General features: G+C 38.7%; 1 protein-coding gene across 2 annotated transcripts; it reads right to left on the bottom strand.

Annotated features, from left to right (window-relative positions):
• Nucleotides 1-3912: 3912 nt before the first annotated feature.
• Nucleotides 3913-18523, bottom strand: LATS1 (large tumor suppressor kinase 1). 2 transcript variants are annotated; one of them, XM_081905720.1, is made up of 7 exons: nucleotides 18172-18523; nucleotides 15447-15597; nucleotides 12429-13924; nucleotides 8546-9128; nucleotides 8027-8209; nucleotides 6762-6868; nucleotides 3913-6633 (listed from the first exon to the last, which is right to left on the bottom strand). In XM_081905720.1, the coding sequence occupies exons 1-7, from the start codon at nucleotides 18520-18522 to the stop codon at nucleotides 6127-6129; spliced, it is 3378 nt and encodes a 1125-aa protein (XP_081761846.1). In that variant the 5' UTR covers nucleotide 18523; the 3' UTR covers nucleotides 3913-6126. The 2 variants fall into 2 exon arrangements, with proteins under 2 accessions (XP_081761846.1, XP_081761847.1); XM_081905721.1 differs by lacking the exons at nucleotides 3913-6633; nucleotides 6762-6868; nucleotides 8027-8209 and adding an exon at nucleotides 10040-10097 and having other exon boundaries at nucleotides 9052-9128.
• Nucleotides 18524-18654: the final 131 nt, after the last annotated feature.

Below are 18654 nucleotides of genomic sequence, written 5' to 3'. Positions count from 1 at the left end.
CATCTTTGAGGCTGTCCTGCAACCTGCTGCCCAAAATATTTCTGACTCAGCACATGTGGAAGGCGTTGAGGCAGCAGGTTTGGTGTTGCCCTCTGTTTTCCTGCAATTAAAGACTATATGATTTTGAGAAGCGGTCCTCCAGATGTTTTGGTTGGTATCTTCCATTATCCTTGATCATTGGCTCTGCTGCCTGATGGGAGGTGACGTGTGGAGGGTAGAGATTCCTTCTTTGGCTTAGTGGCATAGCAAAGCCAAGGAAAGACCTTTTTACCTTACCTTACTGGCAGCAGTAGGATCACGCTACACTCATAGCATTTCACAGAGCCTCATACGTTTCACAAACTGCAGTATCATAGCAATGCAACAGTCCAGAGCATCTACCAATAAGTAAACCTCACAGAGTTAACTGGGCTTACTTTCAGGTGTGTATAGAAGAGCAGAATAAAGTGCTGTGTATTTTTAATTTTTTTTTAGGTTTGATTTTATAGTTTATTATATTAGTACTTTGGAATGCTACTTCATGTTACTTTAGAATAAAGACCAATAGGATAGGGTCTTATATTTGTACCTAAGTTGGGAAGAAATTACAAGTCTTATGAACTGTGGTTTTCAAAATACCTATATTTAGGGGGGGGGGGGGAAATTCCATTACATGGTAAGATTTATACTCTATTTGTACACTGTCCTCGGACCCCATGGCATGAAGGCAGCTTTAGAAATACAGTAAATAACAACTGGGGGCAAAATCTTAACCTCTGGATGCTCATGTCAGATGTTAGTGGGATGGTGTGCCCGCTTATCAGCTGGTGAAAAGCACCACTGGTGGGGGTGCATGGTACCAGTGGCTCCAAGTTCGGTGAGGGCAGGTGTGAAGCAACTGCTGCTGGTACCCAGAGAAGCTCCCCGCCCCTCACAAAAAAACCCCAGGACATTAAAGGCATTGGAGCTCCGAGATCCAAAGACTCAAAGACTCGTAGGTCCCTGACAAGCCTAGTGCAAGGAAAAATGTATGAAAAACCACCCTTCACCCATGTGGCAGAGTTTTGGATGAGCTGACGGATCCATCCGTCTGTTGCTCCCTGTTAAGCATTTGGATTGCTCTGTGAGCCAGGTAATCATGGCTCAATACAGCATAACATTTGAATGAACAGGATTTCAATATCCCCATTCAACAAAGAGGAGGAAGACCAAACCAACAGTTTTTATCAATATAAACTTATATTTGATAAGCAGCTTATTAACTGAATTTAAATTTTATTACCTCAGCAAATGGTACATTAGAGAAAACCAATTTAAAAAGTGGAAAGAGATCCATAAGACACAAGGAATTTAATGGATTACCAAATAGTTATTACATGCAGAAATATGTAAAGATGATTGTTACACTGTCCGTCAAGGCACTTCTCTCACACTACAGAATTTTCTTAATAAAAGTGTAATGTTTACCAGCAGTGTTTACAATACAAAAGGCATATATACAAAATGCAATATAAAAGTAAACTTGAATAGTGCCTTTCACTAGAGGGTATATTAAGGCATTTTAAAGTTTTACTATCAGATGTTTACCCAAATATACCATTGCTTTCCTTTGGCTGCATTACAGCAAATACTAATATCTTGTTTAAAATACCAGAGATCTGCAGCCAAAAATTAACAGGTACTTTGGGTAACAGCAGCAGCATCTATGAACCCACTCACACTGCATTCTCTAGCAGACATACAATATCAACAAAATCCAAAAAAACTGGTTCTCCATCACAGCTTTGCATACTGCAACAACAGATTTTTTTAAAGTCTCCAAAAAAGAAAGAAAAGTTCTACGAGTAAGATAGAAAAGACTCAGCAAGAGGGCCTGCCCAAGGAAAGAATGTAAGCAAATAGTACAACCGTATTTACAATACAATTACATGATTATAGAACATTTTATATAAATACAGGTCATATGTGTATGTGGAAAAGCAAAGCAATGACATTTTTAATGTTTTAACTGAAAAGTTTATTTAGAAACCAAGTGTGGAGCAAGTTTATGTTTTCTCTCTCTTTTGTTCGGTCCCGTCACAAACATTTTTGTTGAAAATACTACAAAACTAAAAAAATAGAATTTCTTCCATGAAGAAAAATGTAAATTGTGCAGTCTATAAAATATTCAAAATTCACACCAGAGACTACTTTGAAAAACTTATGAGAAAATCTACACATGGACACAAGGCAACTATAACATCACAATTGCTTATGAGCATATCTTCTGTTTTTCCAAGGGCACAACTTTGCAATAAAGACACACAAACTGATGAAGTACATTGCTAATAAAAACCGATGCTACAATAAATCCAGTCTGACTACTGATATAGAATAGGTCCACCAAGAGTATAAGTCACAAAGAGTGGGAAAGCATGACATTCTGTTTATATGAGGACTCTCAAACACCAGTTATCCTAATTTAGCACTCTTCTTCCCCAAGAAAAAGTAGCATTTGTTGGAATGTTTTGGATAGACAGTAGGGAACAAATGAGGCAGAATATTATTTTTAAAATGTTCCAAAATGCAGAGTCACACATCACATTCCTAATTTCTCTGCATATAAATATTAACAAACTTAATTAAAATAATTAATTTGGGTTCTACATTTGTGAATGTTACATCATCATTCCTTGGGCAAAATTTAGAAAACTTAACAGGCCTTATTTGTGCACCTAAAACTTTTGATATGTTCTTTACATTTGGATTATTATTATGGTTAATTTTTATTTATCACTTGCTCTTCAACCTAAGGTCTCAGGGTGGGTCACAACATTTTAGAATACAACTTTGTAGTTTGTTGTAAACTTTTTAATCACAAAAGTAGGGTGGGTTCTACAAATATACATCTCAAGTGTCAAAGGCCTGGATAAAGAGGTGTATCTTCAGCATTCTTCGAAAACTTTGTAGTGAGGGTCCCAGACACCCCTCTGTGGGGTGGGAGTTCCAGTTTAGGGGCTGTCACCAAGAATACCCTCTCTAAGCCTCGCCCAAAGTTCTTGGGGGCAACAAAACTATAAAGAGAGGCCTCCTCTGCCGATCTTAACACCTGAGAGGGTCTGCAGCGAAGGAGATGGTCCTTCAGGTATATGAGGACTAAGTAGTTTAGGGCTTTAAAGGTAAACAGTAAAGGACCCGTGGATGGTTAAGTCCAGTGAAAGGTGACTATGGGGTGCGGCACTCATCTCACTTCAGGCCAAGGGAGCTGGCGTTTGTCCACAGACAGCTTTCCGGGACATGTGGCCAGCAGGACTAAACCACTTCTGGTGCAACGGAACACAGTGACGGAAGCACCATTTACTTTAAACACTAACATGAACACCTTAAACTGGGCCCAGAAATGAACAGACAACCAATGCAGCTGTTTAAGAAAAGGGATTATATGATTGAAAATGGAATCCCAGCCAGTAATCCTGATCAACTGAGCTTTCTAAGTAATCTTTAAGGGCAGACCAATGGAGAGTGCATTGCAATGATCCAATTGGGAAGTTGCCAGGGTCTGGAATACAGTGACCAAATCATTTATTTTCAAAATGGTACATAGCTGGAAAAAGGCACTCAAAGCCACTACCTGAAGCTTCAGTTGAATCCAGAACCCCTAAGCTATGGACCTGCTGCTCCTAGGACAGGGTAACCTTCCAAAACAGGCCATCTCCTAGACATGAGAACTCGGGATACATAAGATCTCTCTGTTTTCTCTATGAGTTTAGATGAAGAACATTCTGTTTTGAATCTGAGAAAGCAAGTTCACATATGTACTTAACTGTAGATAGCAGTTTAAATTTATCTGGCTTTAGCCAGGAATATATTATATTTTATTGCAGGACAAAAAACAATAACTTGCCAGTTTAACTGGAACTCCTATCAATAATAAACAAGGGACAAGCTTCAAAATCCTCTTTAAAATAGGACTTTTTATTTTTACAAAAAACACATCTCAAAAGTTAGAATAACTGTACACTGCATCCTATATAATGCTAAAGTTAGACATTCCAAGGTCTGATTCATACTGCAGCTCCAAACACAGAACTTATGTTTTGTAGTGTAGGGGAGCAAGACAAGACTATCTGACCACCCACAGAACTTTTCAAAAGATTGTCTAGTTAAGACTAAAAGCTATATACCAGATAAGGGAGGGTGCATGAATTGGTTTTTTTATACCCATCATATGTAGGACCCACACAAGGTAAATTCTAAACCAGAATGTTAAATGATAAAGGTGTTGGGGCAATTGTTTTTCTTGAAAACAGATATCTATATGCATTTTGCAGTAGCCTATACTCCATGAATATTACTGTTTTTAATAGAGAAATATTAAACATGCCTATTGCTCAAGAGGTAAGCAGGCATGAGAATGGTCTAAAGCCACAAGATCTGGTTCTAATGCTGAAAGCAAGCAGCCCTGACCATGTTTTCCTATATAGGCACAAGTTTATCTAGAAGATTCTTATAAGCCATTTATGTCATTATCAGAGGAAAAGCAGGGAATCATAATAAATAATAAATTAACTCATTGCAAAAGAATAAGCACTAGTCAGGGAAGGAGATTCTTCAGAGCACATCACATTATTTTTCACAACCAGAGAGATATATACATATTCTTAAGTAGTTGTATGACTACTACAGGATGTTGAATCTGCTAATTCTTCAAGGGTGAAAAGGCTAGCATATGAGCTTGAAAGGGTAACTATTTGTGCAACTCTGTGTTAGAGAGCAGGATGTTTAGAATAATCTGCGCAGGGGGGAACTGCTTTCTAAAAAATCAAGCAAGCAAAATTATCTGATCTGCTGTTTTTCCTTTAGTTTAAAGTAGCTGGCTCTGGGATGAAGAACTATTTACCTTCTACAATCACTGAGGTACAAACAGATTTTGCGGGCACAACAGTTACCTGCAACAGCAGCATGTGCCCTCTATGCAGGAAGCAAGAAATATCTTCAAGCCAACATGTACCATGGAAACCAGGACTTAGCATGTTATTCTTGGAATGATGAAACAAGAAGCTGCAACTTCAAAGGTATCCCAGAAGCAGTCTACTGGAGAGATAAAATTATACCTAATCCCCAGTAAGCAGGATTACTAGTTCAGTTCAAATTAGTTAATGAATCTGGGAGTAAGGAACTGAACCACCTGTTTCAAAACAAGCCCTTTGGTTTGAAATGATACAGCACAAGGACAGTAATAATGGAAATGCAGGGAACCTGGTTATGGCGTCTCTTACAGGGATAGGATAAGAATTCATAGTAAGTATGTATCACAGGAACTCAAGTGTTTTCAGTTTCTTCTAATGCAGGATGAGATCAACCAGCAAAGACATTTTGTGATAGGCCAGTATCACTCTACACACACGCCCCCCCCCCCGCCTCAATTTTATGTTATGGCACCACAAAGCCAGTAATGCTTCACAAAACAATCAAGCAAAATTAAAATAATTACTAATATGTGGACATAATCATTTATTGTCAGAAGAAACACAAACATTCCTATGCATGTTTACTCAGAAGTCAGTCCCACTACATTCTCAACAGTTTACTTCTAAATGGGTTTCGGGTTATAATCCTACGCTTCTTTGTTCCAAACCCACAACCCCCCCAGAGTGCCAGAAAATCCCTACTACTTTACTCTCTGCAGTCTCATCTAGAGTGAGAATTTTATAAATAGTCAGGAAAAACAACTATCAGTTTAGTAAGTACATGGTATTAATGATATTTGGTCAAGCTAAGGCAATTTTAAAAAATGAAAAATTATGGGAGGAAAATAAATGTATGTGGTCTATATACAAATAGACAAGCATCTAATTTCCTAAAGATATTACAATTTCCTAATCTGAATACTTTACAAAGGTGTAACTATTTATTTTACAATTTATTTTTTCCTAATATTACGGTTTCCTATATTCCTCTTTAACAATGCTGGAAAAAATGAATGCTTGAAAAAGGACTTCTGTGTTGATAGGGAGAAAAGAAAGACAGGAAAAACCACTAGATCAACAATGACCATGCATCCTTTTTCTCCACCCCAAGTGCGCAGAAAACCAGCTTTCCAATTGTTTTTCAGGTTCTCTTGTAGCATACATCTTGGAAATCCCAAAGAATGGTTTAAGTCCTCCACTAAATATAAACTAGATCATGATTTTGGGCCTCTCTTCTGGTCCTCTCCTCATCTTCATCTGATTCTGACTCCAATCTATGACAATTACTGTATTCATATTCAATAGGCTTGGGATAGCTGTAAGGGTAACCATTGTCATCAAAAAACCTTCGAAATGTAAATTCATAAAAAGCATGTTCAGGATGTTTGCCATTTTTATACCACCCATTAAGTGTGTCATTTACATTCCCTTCCTTATCCTCACTCCATAATTTGTCTGGGTCAATTGGATCAAAATTTGATGTGTCTGTGGGATGCGTAATTTTAGGGATGTAGGAAGCAGGTTGCTGCCGCAGATCACTTGAAAAATCAATAGATTTAAAAAACGGATGTGCTTTTATCTCATCTGCACCATTCTTGCCTAAGCGGTCTTCTGGCCCACGGCAGAGCTTAATAATAAGGTCAGATGCCTCTGGCGTTAGTTTTGCTTGCAGTGGAATGTGCAGTGATGTTTTCCAATTGATAACCTTTAGATTAAAAACACAAACAAGTGCAACAAAATTAGAAGACTGTTTCAGTAATAAAACACCTAACCTCACCAATAAGTGAAGAAACACTTCTGAAACACATTTGAAAGTAGATTTTCCTCAGATACCTTCATCTGTGTTTCCAATGGTGTTTGTGCCAGGAAGGGAGGTTGTCCAACAAGCATTTCAAAGAGAATCACCCCAACACTCCACCAGTCACACAGCTGTGTATATCCTGAAACAAAAGAAAACTCAGTAATTCAATATTTCAATAAAAATTCTAGATTTGAGAATACACCAGCTATTTTTTTTTTCATTTTTTTCCATCATGTTTTTCAATTTTCTACTGCATGTACCGGTAACTTTATTTTCAGGTCTTAAAAATGGGCTGATGGTTAGTGATGCTTTTGCATGTGGCACTTTAATGTGTATGCAGTTTGGCTTGATTCAATTTCAGAAATGTTGCTATATTCAATGCTTATATAAATTATTGCTGAAATGTTATTGAACATAATTTGTTTTGTGGAAAGGCAGCATACAATCAGAAGTCTAATCTAATTATTATGTAGCAGGACTGTTAAAAGTCAGGAGCTCTATCACACGTAGCACAATAATACAAAATTTAAGATCATAAAGTGTCACAGTACAGTTGTATTAGAATGTTACCTGTATGATAAAAACATTTTGAAAAAATGGTAGGCTCACCAAACAGGGGAAAACCTTCATTGTTCATGTTTGCATTTGTAGTTGAAATGAGAAGCTACCTTAAAAATAGGTGCTTTTTCTATCCAGATGTACTTTACCACAAGCAGAGGAATCTATACAATGTTGGATAACTGTAATCTTCCCCTATTAGGATGAAGAGTTCTTCACATTGATACACTATGTTGTGTTACAAAATATAGCACCATAAATTGTCATTTGTATCACCGTATACAGTCCTGTATTACAGTGGTGCCCCGCAAGACGAACGCCTCGCAAGACGAAAAACCCGCTAGACGAAATTCCCCTATGGGGAAATTCCCCTATGGGGTTGCTTCGCAAGACGAAAAAAATCTTGCATCCCCCCGCAGGTTTTTTTCCGCTTTTTCCGCCCTTTTCTTAAGCCGCTAAGCCGCTTATCAGCTGTTCCGCTGATAAGCCGCTTAACAGCTGATCGCTGGAAGCCGCTTGACAGCTGTAGCGCTAATCCGCTAAGCTGTCAATGGGCTTGCTTCGCAAGACGAAAAAACCGCTAGACGAAGAGAATTGCGGAATGGATTAATTTCGTCTTGCGAGGCACCACTGTATAGCGGTGCTTCCTTATTATACCAGTTTGCGTTTTTGGGTAATCATTTTCAGAAACAAGCACCAAATTACTTTGCCAAGGAAAGGAACAACAGGAAACATTTACCTGTCCGCAGCAATACTTCTGGTGCAATATAATTTGGTGTCCCAACTAATGAGTGTGCCAGACAGCGCTGGTGCTGACGTGCTGCTCTACGTTCAAGTGGCTTCAACCTGTCTCCACATCTACAGCTTGCTGGATCTCCCCATTCATTACTGAAATCCATGCTGTCCTGACGTGGGTGGTCACCTACAACAGAAAACATTTTGCAAACCAATAGAAGCAATTGTGAAGGGGGTGATGGAAAGCAAAATCTTGCTCATCTTTGCTGTAAATATATTTAAAATGATGTCATTTCACAATAGTCATTAATATTTTTTGAAGTGGGACAAGATTACAAAAGACATCTAATATTATATAATGGGTGATTGAGACTATCTCTGCTTTGATAATGACTTCACAAAATGTTATGGTGCTCAATCAGGCAGCAATGTGGAAAACCTGCTAGTAAATACAAGTAAGCACTGCTACTATATATGCTAATATGCAGTAACAAAATGCCATTATTGCAAACATTTCTCTTACCACTCTGGTAGTATTTGGAATCATGTGTCCACCGAAAGCCAGTACAAAGCCCAAAGTCAGTCAGTTTGATGTGGCCATCACGATCAATCAGAATATTATCTGGTTTTATGTCCCTATGAATGAATCCCATCTTATGGACACTTTCAACTGCACAGATCAGTTCTGCTATGTAGAACCGGGCCATATTTTCTGGGAAGACCCCCATTCGAATTAACAGACTCATCATATCTCCTCCTGGAATATAGTCCATAACGAAGTATAAATTGTCTTTATCTTGGAATGAATAGTACAAACGAACTACCCACTCATTATCAGCTTCTGCAAGAATATCCCGTTCAGCTTTAACATGAGCAACCTGATTCCGAAGTAACACATCCTTTTTACGTAGAGTTTTTGTTGCATATAAGGCATTTGTATCCACCTTTCTTGCTAAGCACACCTCTCCAAATGCCCCAATTCCAAGGGTCTTAATCTTAACAAACATTGATTTATCCATTTTTGCCCGTTTCAGACGGATGTAGTTAGATTCCTTTTGGCATAACATTTTCCTCATTTGATCCTGGGCTTCTTGGGATAACCCAACCTATGCAACAAATATGAAATTTGACAAGTGAAAAAAATGAAGAATTGCTCATGGAAAATGTCTACAAACTCAGGTTTAGGACAAGCAAAGCACCAGTCCTTAAATAGGGAATAATGCCTCCATTTTTTATTGTTTTAATTTCTGTATTGCAATATGTTAGGAGTCAATGAAAACACTTCAGAACAAATATGACACAAAATGTAGTATTCAGGGATGGTTAAAAGGAGTGATTATAACAAAGCCATACACTAAGAGCCATGCACAATGAGGCTCAGGATTTAAGGACAATTGGTTTGATGAGGGTCTTGACTGATGAAAATAGGCAAGCTGAAGACAACATTCTGTTACTGCTAAGAGTTTGGGGGACAGGATGGCTATGACTACTTTCCTTCATAGAAATGTTCTTAATAGTCAGCTAAAGCTAGATCTCATTCACATTTCTTCTATTTACATGACAAGAAAAGTAGTCTTCTCCTGTCAGGATTCAAATCTTACTAAAGAAACTGCACTATTTCTTCCCATGTGACTTTCTACCCTTCACTGTTAAAGGACTCAATTTATAATTGTGTTGAACACAATCTTTAGAAGAAAAGGAGGGTGGAAAGTTATACAAATAAGTGTCTGGCAAAATAAGTAATGAAAGTACTAAATAAACCAGCCACTTTTAAGTATACAGAATTAAGTAAAATACAAAAGTATAATTGTATCATTATCCCTGTGCTACTGCAGACCATAAGTAATTTTATAAAACAGGAAAAGGAAGGAAGATTAGTAATCTGATATAAATACATTCAAGTATGGTGAAAGAATACATGCTTAATTCAAATGCAAGTAAGCATGCAGGGTCCCTAAGAAAGAGTCCATGCTATTCTGTAAATGCAACACTTGTCTCCAAAATATTACTTGCCTACCCAGTAACGAAGGGTAGAGATGTCAGGAAAGGTTCCAACACCTTAATAGTTAAATCAGCTGTTAGTGAAAGTGAAAAGGAAAGAGACTAAGAATGAACATGTAGAAAAAGCAAGAACTGGAATTTGATTTACACATCAGTTAGCTTACCATTACATAAAGATACAATTTAACAGAGATATTTTTTGAAAACAAAACTGCACTTCTAAAGAATGTCACAGAAGCAGGGAAAGGTGGTTCACCCTTGATTCCAGTGAAAGTGTAAACTAGAAATTAATAACATGCAGCTGAAATTCCAATGCTTATTTTTAACACAGGTAATAAAGGCAATTCCACTGCTTTGTCAAAATATATTTGTCTGTAACAAATCAAAAGAACTCACAACTGATTAAAACAGTTCCTTCCTACGTCACATAATTAAGGAAAACCCTTATATCTTGTTAGCCTGTATTCATCACAGGATTTATTAAATCTCTCAGTCTACTGAGTCACTTACTTCTAGGCCCATGTCTGCCACAAAAAATAGCTGCAAAGCTGAGATTTAGAAGTAATGGTCCTAGCAGAATCAGTGTTGCTAGAGTTTGGGGAAAATAATACTTAATCTCTTTGGCACATTCCTAGGGAAGCTGCCTGCTTCTGATTACACTTGTGTATATCCTTGGTTGGGCACATATAAATAAGTTTCCGACTTCCCCATTCCCAACTCTCATGGCATCAACAATTTGTTTCTCTTCTGAGCAATAAAGTTGAAAGTCGGCATACTGCATTTTTAGATCACTTGTTTCTACCCATTTTCCAGTGCTTCCTGATTGCATGCATTCCTTTTATAGTTTCTTGAATGCACCAACTTGGCTTCAGCAGACATAAGGAGATTTTTTGACCAAGAACCCTGTTTTCAAAAAGTAAGGTAGGCCTTTCCTACAAAGGTATAGACAATGGCTAGAGAGCTTCAAGCTCTCCTGTGATTCCAGCCTGATACCCTGACTAGAGCAGCATTATTGCTGATTGTTAGAAGAGCTTTCGATTTTTCAGGGTTTCCCCCCGGCAAATGAGATTCCTTCCATTAGGACAGGCTTCCTCAACCTCAGCAGCTCCAGATGTTTTGAGACTACAATTCCCATAATCCCGGACGACTGGTCCTGCTAGCTAGGGATCATGGGAGTTGTAGGTCAAAAAATATCTGGAGGGCCAAGGTTGAAAAAGTCTGCATTAGGATCTTTAAGCCATTCTTATTAGAATTCTCTTGTGTTCGAAACAAAGCTAATTGCTTGGACAAAGCTAATTGCTACATCTCACATCCGAACTTGATGCTTACTGCTTACATAAAGAGATATGTAACAACACCTGTGGTCTGAGGCTGAATTCTACCACTACTACAGTAAAGAGAGAAACAGAGTGAACAACAAAAATCCATAGGACAAAACAGTAACCTGGAAATGCTGCCCTGGGACTTTAATTGAAGGTGAAAGTATAAATTCTGCAAATATATTCTGGAACTGAATTTGAGATTGTACAGATACAGGCTTGGATCTTAGGCTCAGAGTCATTTCTGGTAGTCAAACAGCAACTCAGGATCAAAGCCATTTATCTGCTATGTATAATATTTAATTATTTATTTATAGTTTTCAAAAGAGAGTAAATGTAGAACTATAACAAATGCTGCATTCCTACAGAGCTAGACTATCATCAACTGTGCACATGGAAGAAGTAAGTTAGTAGCATATGTCACAAATGCCTGCTATGGAAATGACCAAAAAACCTGAAACAGCTCCTTGCAGGAGCTTAAGTATATTTTGCTCATGCAACATTACTTCAGAAACAATTTTTTATAACTTTTCTTCCTAGACACAAAATACCCAACACATCTACCTTGATACTGTTGCATGATATAATACATATAAGGGAAGCAACTCAGATTCAACAATTATCTAAGTATGAATTTTGGGGGGCTGTGGCAAATGATAGTATTGCATCTAACAGTAATGGCTGATGTGGTACGCTAGAGCCACAGACTTGTCCTTCCGAAACCAACTCTGCTGCAGCTTACCTGGATGTCATTGAACTGGAGTGTCAAAAAGTCAATCTGGTACTCCAATTGGTGCATTCATGGAGCCCCAACCTTACTGATGCTCCACCCAAGCACTGCCCTGGTAAGCTGCAGCACTGGTGCTGCCAGGAAGATGGCTCCACAGTTCTAACCTATCACACCAGCTGCTCCTGGCATTTGGGTATGAAAGATCTCAGATTCAGAGTGTTTGGCCATGAGTAAATCACTGAATGTCAGCCTAGTTCACCTCAGAGATTTGACACAATGATACAATCAGAAGGCTTGAAAAACATTCCACACAGAAGCAACACGGAAATAGGAATTAAATAATTAAAAGGCTTTACCCGCATCATTTCATTTTCCAGTTGTTTCTTACGATGGAGTCGCTGCTGGTGAGATTTCAGTATGTTTTCGACATGCTGCTCCATAAAGAACTTAAAAGCCTGAGGAGAATAGCTCTGAATGCGGGACTCCCTTCTTTCTTCATCTCTCTTGTTTTTCCTAACGGGGACCGGTGAGGTTGTTATTTGCTTCTTTTCTCTATCCATTCCCTCGCTGTTCTCATTCTTTTCACTTTCTTCTTCTTTAGGGAAACTGGGCTGATCCTCTTTGCCAGGCTTTGCAACAGACTCGTAAGGAGTGACAGGTGGATTTGGGTGTAATAAATGCTTTGGGTAAGGTGGTGGTGGACCTTGATATGTTGGAGCCTCTGGCGCAGGTGACAGGACTGCCATATTTGTACATGGTCCCTCAGAAAAGGAGATGGGTTGGACAGCCTGCATTGGTTGTGACATCCAAGAAGGGTGAGTAGGAGCTAAGGCAGTTTGCAGCTCTGGTTTCAGTACACGCATGCTTTTTACTGGCTGCTGTATAGGAGCTGGAGTAACAGCAGTTACTGTGGTGGCAGAAGTCTGTGAATTGGTAGCATGGCTTTGTCTGCTTCCAAGAGGGTTATTGAAGGAATTTGACCTTACTGGAATATTCGGTTGCCAAGTTGGAATTTCGTGCCCAGAGGACGACTGGGGCCAGGATGTTGGGATTCCAGGAACATTTATATTGTACAGCTCCATATTATGGCTGTTTCTGTTTGGAACCATCATAGACTGAGGGATGTTCCCATTAGGATATGATGGGGCTGCAGAGCCTCCTGCTTGCATTTGCAAAGGTGTGGGGCTTTGCTGGCTTGCCGGAGACATGGGGTAAGGCGGTGGTGGTTGACGATTCGCTGAGTTACCAGGCACAATATTCTGATGAACAATATAATCAGTCTGACAATTGCCATTTTGCATTCCAGCCCTTCCAGATGAAAAACTAAATTTATTGTTAACTGAACTTTGCATGATGATTGGTTGCCTGCCAACAGGAACAGAACTAATACCTCTTTGTCCCTGTGTGGAAGGATTCATCGATGATGGATTTATAGGTTGCGGAGGATAGCCATCTTGCCATGCCCCTGGTGGCACTGGAGAAATGCGAGAGATCATATATTCCATGCTACCAGAATACCGTTTTGTCTGAGAATTTGTTTCCCAGGAAGGAGGAGGTGGAGTTGTTCCTCTGGGAGGTGGAGTTGTTCCCCTGGGAGGAGGAGGAGGAGGGGTTACACTCCTTACTTGAGGTGGAGGTGGCGGATTTGCTCTTTGTCCATTACCAGGATGAGCCTGAGCAAATCCTGTTATTCCAGAGCCAGACAAGGGTCTTCCTCCATCAGGCTGAGAAATGGGATTCTCGGAATGAAATGCCAGGCCATCTACCAATGCAGGACCATGTCTCTGAGGCACCAAGGATTCTTTAGAACCTTTCCAGCTCTGCCTGCGGTTGACTGACTGCTGCACTCCCCCTATTTGTTTTAAAAAGAAAACAACAGTATGCTTTTTATTACACGGTGCACTGTTATTTCAGAATAGGAATTTCATAGGATTAATAAATGTGATGTTTCATGGAAACAGAAGCAAAGTTCAAATAGAACTTTGAAAAAACAATATGAATGATTCATTTGAGTTTAAAAACATTAATTTAAAAGAACTTACTTCTAGGAATAAGGGGCATGAATTAATTCAAATATATGCACAGAAAAAGACTGGAAGATCCTAAAGGGTTTATACCCTCAGGCATGCTTTTCCCAACCAATTTTTTATTTTTAAAAGTTAAGTTTATTTTTCCTCTCTTGGTTGTTTTGTTGGGAGGCATTGTCCATTTTTTTTAGGGGGTATTGCTTACTTTGTTTGTTTTATTTCTTATTTGAGGAATTAAGAGACCTGTCTGGAGTGGGGAAGACTCGAAACATCACAGGTGTTTCTTCTGTGAAATGGATATTTTGTGTAACTACATATTACAAACAACTGCATGTAACTGAGCCCAAACAGATTTTTCCCCCAAAAGGAAAGCAGCAACAGGAGGGCACTATTTTTTCTATCCAGCTATTTATTTGCACCAAATTATTCCTATGCTCAAGAGGCTTTTCTCTCTTTTCTGGTTAATTTCTGAGTAAGATAGGACAAAGAAACTTGTGGAACTCCACAAGAAAGTCTCTGGGGGAAGGAGGCATTTGATTTTCAGCACAGACATGGCAGGTGGAGAATGGACTAAGCATCCCTCCCTCTTTCACTCTGAACACTCCTTTCCTGAGGCAGCTTTTCATTTTTTTTAAAAAGGGTTGGTTATGCACATTGGAATATAATATGTTAAGTGACCCATTGCTGTAAAACTTGGTCCAGATCTCTATGTATTGCCTTTCTCTGGCTATACCCAGTTTTCCAGATGCCAACCCAAAGGTGGGAGAGAAATGGGGCTGGAGCTAGCCAGATGAGATGAGGAAGCATTCTCAATTTACTTCCCTGGGGCTTCCTGGTGTATTGAGTTAGAATGAAAGCAATAGCAAAAAGACACACGGACCCTGTTTCAACAGGCCTTTAATTAAATATCCACTTCAGAAGTTAAATAACACCATCTCCATCCAACCCGATGTCAAAATGAACTGAATACACAAAATTAATTGAGCTGCAGTAGTTTGCTGTAACATTGTGTAACACTGAACATAAAATTTTATAGCATATATAAATGAAAATGCTACTTTTTAAAAAGTCTTGTCTTTATTGTTTGGATGTTGAACTTCCAAAGCTTATCTCTCTGTCCTCTGCCACAAGATTTCCAATCATGGCGGAAGTGGCCAATTTCATTTCTTGTTTCCAAGGCCATATATTAGAAATGGTTTAGTCACGCTAGCCACATTATCCAGAAAGCTGTCTATGGACAAACGCCGGCTCCCTTGGCCTGAAGCAAGATGAGCGCTGCACCCCATAGTCGCCTTTGACTGGACTTAACCATCCAGCGGCACTTTACCTTTTTTTCTTTACACCTACCTGGTGGTTTTGTGCCAGCGTTAACAGGTCTAGCTGCTGCCGCTGCCATTTGTTCTCGCCGAGAATCTTGGTAGCTCATTTTACTTATGAATTCAATTGCTGCTTCTATACTGCGGCTGTTGGTTTGTCTTAGAGCTTGTACAACCATATCCTATTTGGGGAGTGGGAGGAGAAAGGGTTTAAAATAAAACCTCCGAATAACTCACAGGGAACACATTCAAACCTTTAATGCATCATGATGATGACTAGATTAAGATCGAGATTTCAGTTCCCCAAATGTGGCCTAATTTGCATACTGTGCAAAGTATTTGCTAATTATGCAAATCGTGTGGACAGTTGGGAAAGGATGTATCAACCCTCTCCTGCTGGTATCTCCCTCCAAATTACACGTTCCAGATGGCAGGGCTTCTTATATACTTTTCCATGGAGAATATAATTGAACGCTCAAAGACTAAACAAAAATTCAATATATTGTAAGAATTCTAAGACTGCAATCCTTTTCTGGGAGTAAGCCCCAATGGACACAATGAGTCCACTTCTGTACAGTATATGATTGAACTTACAGTTTAAGTTATTATCAACTCTCTTGCAAAGGCTGATGCATCCTTCGCAATCTGTCCTTTTTCTTATGCACAGAAGTGCCTTACTATATTTCTATCTCTCTCTGTAGCTTGGTGCTTCTTTTTTTGTCACTGCTTAAGACTTTTAAATGACATTTTATCTAACTCCAATACTGATAACACTGTGAAGTTGAAAATGCAATACCATCCTATTCAGAAGTAAGTTCCATTAAATTCAATTTGGCTTACTTTCAATAAGCAGGTACAGGATTGTAGCCTTAGGCTTCTTAGTGCATAGTGTTGTACAATTAGCTATTAAACTTGAGGCAAACTTTCCCCGAGCTCTATTAGAATTTAACATTTATTCTTCCTGGTACAATGTATTTTAAGGTTGAGGATTAGCAGTGTGGGAGAAAGTGTGATGCGGGATTAGGAGGAAAGAGTGAGTGTGGGGATTAGACTGATGGCCACTATCAAAAGCACACTGAGCTGCTTCTTTCTCTCTCTTTAGAATACATAAGAGAGTGGTCTTAAAGAAAAACTCAAGGCAGACAAAAAAGAGAGTGAAGGGGGAAAGGTAAAGAGCTAATGTCTGAGCTGTCTCCTGACGCGTCAGAAGACTGAGGGAAGGTGCTCTCCTGATTTCAATAGCTCCACTTTCTGGAATAAACAGGAGCAGCAACCCAACTGAGGGTATATTTATCCACCAAATCCATCCCTGCCACCCAGACAAAGGGATGCTTCCCAGCTGCAAGGGAGTGGGAAAGAAAACAGAGGGAAAACTCTCCCTTACATCATGCAGTAAGTTTCTCAATTCAGTGATGTATGTTGCAGGCAGCAGAAATAGCTGCAAAGGGATATCTTGACACTTTCCCTTGAAATTCCTACTCCCTAGCTCATTACATATTCCTTTCACCAGTGGCAACAAAAAAGCACTGGGTGTGAGAGGAAGTAAAGCAAGAGGTGAAGACTATAAGAAGACAAATAAAAGATAGATAAGATGGTGTCCATAAAGAAGAGGTTTAAGAAAAGGAAGTGGCAGGTTAAACTGTCTCTGATAAGGAACCCAATGAAGGTAACTGAAACAACAACAAATACAGTGGCCAAAATGAACTAAATTAGCAGCAGAGTTAAAAGGATGGAAGAGGCCAGAGGAAGCTGAGAAGAGGAAAGGTATAAAGCTATAAATTAATAATTAATACTACACCAGTGCCTTGGCAGTGGAAGAAGACAACAAAAAATACATCTTAGTTATATTAATGTTTGAACAATTTTTTTGAAACAGCTTGAATAAAGAGAGGAATCAAAACAACTTTAACATAAAAGAGAATAATGATGCAAAGTAAAAGAAAATAAATATAGTGTACGTAGAGAAGTAGAAAAGACCAATAGCCCAGTTTGGGAAACTTTAAGAGAAAGCGAATGGAAACACATCTAGCCAGAAATAGCAAAAACTCAAGCAGAGTTATTAGAAATGGAAATAAATATAGAAGTGAAGCTGCAGGTTCAGCATAAAACAAAATAACAGGATTGTGAGGAAAGAGATAAAGAGAAAATGATCCAAAGCAGATGATTGACAGACTCCAGAGAAGAGAGAAATATGGGAAAGGGACTTCCTCTGGTAAGCATGTTAGGAATGCAGCCTCAAAAACAAGATGCATCTTAAAAGTATACAAGTTACACAGAAAGAGTTGGGTACTTGTGCTGATTTGTTGCAACATCTAAAGCACTTGAATTTTATGCACTAATGAAATCCCAAAAATAATAAAATACAAGAAATAGAAAACACAAAAAGAGCAACAGTGTATAAAATAATCATCTCATTAACATTACTTATGGTATTAACTTTAATCAAATAAGAGGTTGCTAGCAATCTGAAATGCTTGTGGAAAAGACCTGAACCAAAATCAATAAAGAAAAACAAATCCTTTTGAAAACCAATAGAACTAACTAGAAAGCCAAAGTTATACACTGTATTTTGGACTGAATTCTAGACAGGAACATTAAGCTTATACTAGGAATGTGCATAGGAAGCAGCAAAATATTACCAGCAACACTGTTTTCTGAGTCCCCAATAACAAATTACAAGCAAAACATTCACAATGATTTCATATGGCTTTTGCACTATCATTAATATAAGTAACCACTTAAATTTGTTATTTTACCTCATCAAATCCAGCAGCTTGTAGATCTTGAAACATCTGCCGATTAACTTCTGATGTTCCTCTTGTTGAAGAACTTGTTTCATTTGCAAAGGGAAGCAGAGAATTCCGAATTTCTTGTAATGCTTTATGGTAGGTCACAAATTTAGGGGGATTTCGACCCTGTCTGGGATCATCAGTTGATATTTTACCCACATTTTGCTCAACTTTTGCAGCTTCAGAGGGCTTAGGCAAATTTCTAAGGCTTTCTCGTATTTCTTGCAACATTTGCCGGCTGCTACCAGTGTAATTACTGGCAGGAAAAGTTTTAGGCCTCATTTGTCTATAACCTTCTGGCTTCTCACTTCTCTTCATGAAACTGTATAACCTCTAACGAAGATTCACCTTCAATATACTCAACAAGTTGGATGGCAACTTCAAAATTGACTGTTGACCTTGATTCCAGGAGGATAACCATTCATTCAAACCTAGGTCAGCCAACCTAAA

The sequence above is a fragment of the Podarcis melisellensis genome (assembly GCF_964234715.1).
Source record: "Podarcis melisellensis genome assembly, chromosome: 3".
NCBI lineage: Eukaryota > Metazoa > Chordata > Lepidosauria > Squamata > Lacertidae > Podarcis > Podarcis melisellensis.
This window is presented reverse-complemented; position numbering and strand designations above follow the sequence as displayed.